This window comes from Epargyreus clarus, unplaced genomic scaffold (genome assembly GCF_041222505.1).
Source record: "Epargyreus clarus isolate Ecla_fem2 unplaced genomic scaffold, WU_Ecla_fem_2.2 ptg000003l, whole genome shotgun sequence".
Lineage (NCBI taxonomy): Eukaryota > Metazoa > Arthropoda > Insecta > Lepidoptera > Hesperiidae > Epargyreus > Epargyreus clarus.
The window spans coordinates 2,783,120-2,792,232 of NW_027332211.1; the positions used below are offsets into that span (position 1 = coordinate 2,783,120).

General features: G+C 32.3%; 1 protein-coding gene across 1 annotated transcript; it reads right to left on the reverse strand.

The window, feature by feature from the left end:
- Nucleotides 1–2,494: 2,494 nt before the first annotated feature.
- PIG-Z (phosphatidylinositol glycan anchor biosynthesis class Z) lies at nucleotides 2,495–5,982 on the reverse strand. The gene is made up of 3 exons (XM_073083368.1): nucleotides 5,667–5,982; nucleotides 4,591–5,530; nucleotides 2,495–3,444 (listed from the first exon to the last, which is right to left on the reverse strand). Exons 1-3 carry the CDS (start codon nucleotides 5,830–5,832, stop codon nucleotides 2,586–2,588), a joined length of 1,965 nt encoding a protein of 654 aa, XP_072939469.1. The 5' UTR covers nucleotides 5,833–5,982; the 3' UTR covers nucleotides 2,495–2,585.
- Nucleotides 5,983–9,113: the final 3,131 nt, after the last annotated feature.

A 9,113-nucleotide genomic window follows, 5' to 3' on the forward strand; every position in this document is an offset into this window, starting at 1 on the left:
GCAGTGTTGCCGTTGTTAGGGTAGGGAATAATTGGCGGCTGGCAAGCATATCCGCGCGAAATTTGAAAATCATAAAATACAAGTACTTATTTAATGAATGACTTAGATCGCCCGTGAGATGATCAAAATCCCATCCATTTGGATGACTAGTGTTTGAGAAAATCGCAGACATACAAATATACAAACACACGACGGTTTAATACAGAACCTCCTTTTTTGAAGTCAGCTAAAAATACTGTTGTCAAGTCTGTTACGCACTAACGACTGGCCGCCTAGGCGGTTCGTTTCTGCGGCCAGTTGTCTGAAGCTGTTGGCCGCTATGGCCGCTGCCAACCGCGTAGGGTGGTTAGACCACTCGAAAACGTGTCAGCTCCATTAGCAAAATAGACGCCATTGAAGTAGCTTGTGTTATCTATTTTTATTACCAAAATCAAGGAAACGAAATAAAAATAAAAAAACCATTATTATTACAACACCTTTAATTCACGTTAAAAGCACTCATTTAGTTATGTAAAAATAATAATAGAGTAAAAAATTATACGTACATACTTTATTAAGTTGTTGACTTAGAACAATAAAATATTGAGATAATTATATGGCCACAATATTTTGATTTAATTAACAAATAAATAAAACATTTATAAAACAAAGTATTTTACAATCTTTGGTTTAAACCCATAGATTAATATTTAAACCAAATAAAGACAATTTAAAAAATATAACGGTAAAGGTGAGTTTTGATCACATGATTGATCACGATCCGATCACTATGTACTTTGCTCCTAGAACATTCTAGAAGTAATCAAGAAAAAAATCTTGAATAGGTTGATTTATTTGTCTTCAATTAATAATATGAGAACTACAAATATTTACTGTTCAGAAATTTGCACATGATAAATTAATATTTGTAATATACAAAGATAGGCGCTCAATAAAATATATCATTAAATAAATAAATCATTGAAAGCTCTAAAACATGAGCCTTACTTGCACATACATTACGATAATATAAAATACGATTTTATGTACACATTCTAAGATTTTTACTTGTGATCTGACTAATCAGATGCCTAAGCATAGAGAAAGTTCAATACATTTTCATCTTATAAACAATCGAAAACAACCTTGTTATTAATAAAATTTGTACTATGGGATCAAAACTGTTCATTTCACTTTCAGTTCACACATTTTGGGACACCAATAAAACTAAAAAGTTTGGAAAATCCAAAAGTGCACGACTCATAATTATGAAATATAAAAAATCTCATTTAATTTTCTCTCATTCTCATTAATCTCATTTAATTTAATTATGAAATATAAAAAAAAAAAAACTTAAGTCGTTCAAAATTAATTGCCGAAAAAACAGCTGTAGTAGGAAGAAGGTACTGCACAAGCGCCCCTGGTGGAATAAATGTACATAATATCTATAGATATACAGTCTTGTAGTTTTCGTTTTTTATTAATTGCAGTTAAACGACACTGAATTAATTAATCATTCGCATTCAGTGACCTACAATCGTCGATTAGAATTTTTAAAAAATTTTTTTAACTCAAATGATGGATTTTTTCACAAGTTACAGTGTTTTCAGGTTTCACACATGACGGACAGGAAATTTTTTTGACCTATTTTGGTGTTTTTTTCCAATTCTATTGCAGTAAATCAATTTTTAAAAAGTATGGAATTAATCTCCATTAAATTATCTCGACAATAGTATGCAAAATATCTTGATTCCGTGAACTATCAAGGCTATAATAATAAAAATAGCCGCCAAAATGAAGCGAAAAAAATTTTTCGATCGTAAAGCACTCTCTGATGCTTCGCATCATGAGTCGTGCAAAAAATAATCAATGTAAGTATATACATATGATTATATTGCAAACTATACTATAAAACAGTCCAATAATAAAGTCGACCAAGTGCGTGACTTGATTTGTTTATAGTAGTTTATACATAACACATATGACGTTTTTTTTATTTTCCACGAAATATCTTAATTTTATCTGTATCTAACTGGTATTATAAAAATACTCATAAACATAAAAGTGCTAATAGCTACTTAATAAAAGCTACATTATAATTTTGACGATCATAATATAACTTGAGAATTGGGAATTAAGTAGACAACTTGGAATTAAAACATTAATTTATACATTGCACAATAATATTTACAATAGGCCATATTTTAAAGCTATGCAAATTGTGGGAGATTCAATCTTTATCAATGTCTTTTTAAAGAAATATTTGTAGATATTTTTTATATTAAAATTAAAATATATATATATATATATATATATATATATATATATACACACATCTCATCTCACACGATACAGTGTCGTATCTAATAGTATCCTCAATGTTTGAATTTTTTAATAAACATTACGCAATTTGGAATGGTGTAAGAAAATCTATAAATGCCAAAGTGTCTATAAGCGAAATGTAAATCGGAGTAGTGATGAATGAAGTAATATAATGGACAAAGGAAAAAAATCCTAACTATCCAAATTTGATTATTTAATTTAGATATAGATTTAAAATAAAAATAAATCACAAATGAATTGCACTACACAAGAAAACTTATTACCTACTGATGTTTATCTACCGGCCTTACTCTATAAATTCTCAAACAAAACTTCTTTAAGAAACATGAGGTTCGTTGAATTACACTTAAATCTACAACATGAGATTGATTTTTATTAGAAAATTCGTTTCCATCACCACAAAGCTGATCATGTTTGCTCGGAAAATTTGGAAACGCTTCCGTGCAAAAGTGTGGATAATATGTAAAATCGTGTTTAATATCAATGTAATGGTACTTTCTGGCTGCGTGTCTCATATCGCGTTCTAAAGAGCACGGCGCAGCGACATAGAATCTATACTGTTTCTTATATTTATGCAGCATCATTTCAGCATCAGTAAGTTCTTCGTCTATCTTTACAAACAGGTCTTCCATTGGTAAAGAGCCGAATTTATGAATAAATGTGGTCGGCGCTAATCGATATTTGTGCCCAGTGGTCCTATCCTTCCAAATCTTACTTGTGCTCTCCAATTGAAGCAGAAATGTTGGTATGCTATAGCTATGTGTTGTGATTACATGGGTGTGAACACCATAGTTGCTCTTGATTTCGTGGTGCAAATTGTTAGCTAAAGGATATATGCCCCCTTGATGTATAAAACCGAAGAATAATGTCAATATAATATTTAATATGTGCCAAATGTACCATAGAATATTTTTGAGTTTCCTATATTTTGGTCCATCGCCTTCATGTGCATATAACTGGTTTCCAAAGAGATAAACAATAGGTACCAATACGGGTATGATGAAACGAGCCTCTTGGTGCGGGAACAAGGAGAGCAGAGAAACCGGGATGACTAGAGAGGACAGCATGAGACCAGTAATGCTTTGGATTCGTGGTAGCTTGCTGTAATGCCCGCGGATGAACCTAAAAGAAAAAAAATATTCTGATTCCAACATGTTGCTTAAAAATAGAATCATTCTCATAGTACATCAGTTTAAGATCTTCAATGTGTAGGCATAACACAAATTGTATGTTAAATGGGTATTATGTAATTTCCTTTTGTCTCGAGCACAAGAAACAAATTATATTGCAAGACCAATTGTCTAACGAGCCATAAACCTGTGGGATTTAGTCACACTAACATTGTATACAGTAACATGTAAAATGAACTGTCATATTTAGAGATCGGATTTTATTGGCAGTACATTCAAGTTTTATCGACAAATCTAGAATTGTTATTCGTTTTCATCGAACCATAATTAAATGACTGCCATATTTTTATGTTACCAAAGTGTGAGATTATGAGGACATTTTATAATATCTACCAAAGTAAAATAATATTTATGAAGGCTTTTTTTTTAAAATAAGTGACTGAAAATAAAGAACAAAATGGAAATTTTGAATTTTTCGTCTTTGAAATTTTTTTTTATTTTTTCCGAATTTCTGAAAAGTCCAGGTCATTATCATCTGAACTATAAGTTCAGACTGACTGACGGTTATAGATATGGCATTTTACAACATTTTACTTATTGGACAGGGATTAATATAAATGGGTTATCACCCAACTGTAATCTTACAGTTATGAACCATAAAAACAATACACCGAATATATATAATACCGAATACTGAATGAATATGAATAATATCAATGAAAATGTGCTAAAATATGCAAGAACGCCAAAGAAATTGCATTTTATGCATTTGCATATGCAAATATGAAGTTATCTGATGTCCAGGCATATGCATGTTTTTATAAATTGGATTACAAGTAAACAAACTTGCAGTGTATCTGATGGTAAGTGGTCACTGGATGCCTGATAATCCTGATATATAAGTCATGGTTGCCTTATATATAAAACACCCAGTGACTACACTGCTTTTCATATCAGCACCTCTAAAAGATTTATGAAATCTACAGTATTTTGCAAAACACTATCAAAATAGTTACAAAGGGTAATTGTGTTTGTAATTTTAGGGTTCAGAATAGAAAATAAAAATGTATGCAATATAAACTACTTATAGATAGTAGTGTTTTCTATAAAGTATGACATAATATTTGTTATTACTAACCTGTATGCATTAATTCCCAAAGTGGCAAAGGCTATAAGACCCAAAACATTGAATAACAATGGTATGTTCACAACGAGGTGGAGCCAGTGAGGGTGCAGGCCGTGTTGCGTCAAGTTATTCTTATCTGCATTGTACCTCAAGAAGTTCAGGGGAGTCACTACCCAGTTGTTCCAAGATATCTTCAAATTCTCAATTTCAGCCATTGTCAAATATCCATAATATGCAGAGTCAACTAAGATTAAAAACAATGCTGATGGAATTCCACATAATATAAATGTAAATATTCGAATATGAAAATCTTTAAGCCCAACAACTTTAGATCCAAGACCTCGGTTTAGCCAGAAGAACACAGGTGATAGAGCAAAACCCACAAAAGTAGGACGGTTAAAAATGCCAATAATAACTATAGTAGCAATAAAAACTACATGATTCAAAGAATGCTCAGGTAAATGAGTCTTCAACTTAAAAATCTTGACTCTCTCAACAGAGGTTTTAGCTTCATAATATTTTTCTTGCAGAAATTCATCGTGATAGATCACTCTATCTGATATTGCCATACATTCCGCTACCAAGAGTAGCAATACTGAGAAGAATGTCATTTCAAATGAGTTTGAGAAGCTTCTGCAGCAATATACAAGCACCACATAGGAACTTGCAAATATTTTTAATCTGTTCCTAAAGTTTTGCCCATATAAGACACATATTCGATATAGACAATAGTCATTGATTAAAGACAAGAGGCAAATAAAAACCCTGGGTAATACTAACAAATAGTATGGCGTTTTCAGATCTATTTGTAAATAATATCTAGAGTAAGGATTAGCAATACGAATAAGGTGCAATGGAGGCCCAAGTATCATTTTCGGTACAAAGATATTTCTAATCGGAAACTTAGGGTTGAACTCCCAGGTCCTTGCAACATCAATAGTAAATAAATCCCCTGAAATAAAAATATTAGGTTACTTTAAATTTAAGAATACAACAGTCAGTAATTAAATTATAATACTTAAAAATGTAAATATATAAATTACTGTTTTTATTATAAGCTAAGCTGTTATTAATTAATGAAAAATTACCTGCAATGACCTCGACATTTTGGAAGAACTCATCTGGGTGTATATATCCAGTCTGAGGTAATATCGTGAGAATAAATCGTGCGCACACAAGCAACCAGTAGGACAGCGGTAATTTTAAGGTATTTCTGAATGTAATGGCCTTATATATCTTCGTATTCAAAAACATGTTATCTTCGTGACTCCCGCCGTCAGTACACTTACGAAAACAACGTACGTTATGTACAAAATGTAATTTTTAACGGACGGAAATACATATTGAATTCATCATGCTAAACCGACGAACGAATCAACGAACATCGGAACATTACGATATTTCAACTTCAATTCGACATAAATCATAATCAACATTGAACATTCAACTTTGACGTTGACAGTTATATTATGCACACCATCTGTTAACTGTCAAAGATAGCGACGCTAGCGACAATATCTTAAGACTAATATTACCATTTTAGTACATTTAAATAATGTTGGTGAACTTAGCATAGCATTTTCCAGCAGAGCACTAAAAAATGAGAGTTCTATTCGCATGCACATGAGTTCTATAGTTCCTGATAGTTTTCAGGAATAGTTCTGGCGATTTCACGGAGATAAAGCAGAATAAAATAATGCTCTGCTAACTTCACAGAGCAGAGCATTTTCTACAAAATTGAAAAAAAAGCTATTGATTAGTGTAATTAGCTTAATATCTAGAGTTCCTAATAGTTTTCAGTGATAGTTCTCGCGAAATAAACTTAAAAAATAATTTATAGATAAAATAAATAGACAAAAATTTAACCAAAAAAAAAATATGCAAAAAGGTTATTTAAAAGTGGAAACTCGTCGATTTTGCAAAGCCTAGTAATAAAATGATACATTTGTACAATAACTGACCCAGGAACTCACACTAAAGTGCCAGCACACTACAGCATACTAGAATAGTACAAATCGGAAAGATTTTCGACAAAACTTTTTTTCATATTATTTTCACGTAACCAGGGGGAAGGAACTCAGCGGTTTTACATAGGCTAGTAATATGGCTACAATTTAAAAATATAACCAATCCTAGAACTCACACTAAAGTGCCAGCAGAACATACTAGAATAACAAAAATCGGATGGAGTTTCGAGAAATATTTTTTTTTAATTATTTCCACGTAACCAGATAGCGGGAACTCATCGGTTTTATATAGACTAGTAACATAGCTACAATTTAAAAATATAACCAATCCCAGAACTCTCACTAAAGTGCCAGCAGAGCATACTAGAATAACAAAAATCAGATGGATTTTCGACAAATATTTTTTTTTTAAATCATGACCACGTAACCAGATGGCGGGAACTCATCGGTTTTATGTAGATTAGTAACATAGCTACAATTTAAAAATATAACCAATCCCAGAACTCGCACTAAAGTGCCAGCAGAGCATACTAGAATAGCAAAAATCGGATGGATTTTCGACAAATATTTTTTTTTCAATCATGTCCACGTAACCAGATGGCTGGAACTCATCGGTTTTATGTAGACTAGTAACATAGTTACAATTTAAAAATACAACCAATCCCAGAACTCACACTAAAGTGCCAGCAGAGCATACTAGAATAACAAAAATTGGATGGATTTTCGACAAATATATTTTTACAATCATGTCCACGTAACCAGATGACGAGAACTCATCGGTTTTATGTAGACTAGTAACAAACCTACAATTTAAAAATATAACCAATCCCAGAACTCACACTAAAGTGCCAGCAGAGCATACTAGAATAGCAAAAATCGGATGGATTTTCGAAAAATATTTTTTTTCAATCATGTCCACGTAACCAGATGGCGGGAACTCATCGGTTTTATGTAGACTAGTAACATAGCTACAATTTAAAAATACAACCAATCCCAGAACTCACACTAAAGTGCCAGCAGAGCATACTAGAATAACAAAAATTGGATGGATTTTCGACAAATATATTTTTACAATCATGTCCACGTAACCAGATGACGAGAACTCATCGGTTTTATGTAGACTAGTAACAAACCTACAATTTAAAAATATAACCAATCCCAGAACTCACACTAAAGTGCCAGCAGAGCATACTAGAATAGCAAAAATCGGATGGAATTTCGACAAATATTTTTTTTTCAATCATGTCCTGGTAACCAGATAGCGAGAACTCATCGGTTTTACATAGACAAGTAACATAGCTACAATTTAAAAATATAACCAATCCCAGAACTCACACTAAAGTGCCAGCAGAGCATACAAGAATAGCAAAAATCTGATGGATTTTCGACAAATATTTTTTTCAATCATGTTCACGTAACCAGATGAAGGAACTAATCGGTTTTATGTAGACTAGTAACATAGCTACAATTTAAAAATACAACCAATCCCAGAACTCACACTAAAGTGCCAGCAGAGCATACTAGAATAACAAAAATTGGATAGATTTTCGACAAATATATTTTTTCAAACATGTCCACGTAACCAGATGGCAACAACTCATCGGTTTTATGTAGACTAGTAACATAGCTACAATTTAAAAATACAACCAATCCCAGAACTCACACTAAAGTGCCAGCAGAGCATACTAGAATAGCAAAAATCGGATGGATTTTCGACAAATATTTTTTTTTCAATCATGTCCACGTAACCATATGGCGAGAACTCATCGGTTTTATGTAGACTAGTAACATAGCCACAATTTAAAAATACAAACAATCCCAGAACTCATACTAAAGTGCCAGCAGAGCATACTAGAATAGCAAAAATCGGATGGATTTTCAACAAATCTTTTTTTTCAATCATGTCCACGTAACCAGATGGCGAGAACTCATCGGTTTTATGTAGACTAGTAACATAGCTACAATTTAAAAATACAACCAATCCCAGAACTCACACTAAAGTGCCAGCAGAGCATACTAGAATAACAAAAATTGGATAGATTTTCGACAAATATATTTTTTCAAACATGTCCACGTAACCAGATGGCAAGAACTCATCGGTTTTATGTAGACTAGTAACATAGCTACAATTTAAAAATACAACCAATCCCAGAACTCACACTAAAGTGCCAGCAGAGCATACTAGAATAGCAAAAATCGGATGGATTTTCGACAAATATTTTTTTTTCAATCATGTCCACGTAACCATATGGCGAGAACTCATCGGTTTTATGTAGACTAGTAACATAGCCACAATTTAAAAATACAAACAATCCCAGAACTCATACTAAAGTGCCAGCAGAGCATACTAGAATAGCAAAAATCGGATGGATTTTCAACAAATCTTTTTTTTCAATCATGTCCACGTAACCAGATGGCGAGAACTCATCGGTTTTATGTAGACTAGTAACATAGCTACAATTTAAAAATACAACCAATCCCAGAACTCATACTAAAGTGCCAGCAGAGCATACTAGAATAACAAAAATTGGATAGATTTTCGACAAATATATTTTTTCAAACATGTCC

Excerpts from the sequence above, each read along its gene's own strand:
- PIG-Z (XM_073083368.1), bottom strand. The coding sequence starts at position 5,832 with ATGTTTTTGAATACGAAGATATATAAGGCCATTACATTCAGAAATACC. Across the intron at positions 5,531-5,666 it reads AAATGTCGAGGTCATTGCAG|GGGATTTATTTACTATTGAT; the intron begins GTAATTTTTCAT and ends TTTTTATTTCAG. Across the intron at positions 3,445-4,590 it reads TTGGGAATTAATGCATACAG|GTTCATCCGCGGGCATTACA; the intron begins GTTAGTAATAAC and ends TTTTTCTTTTAG.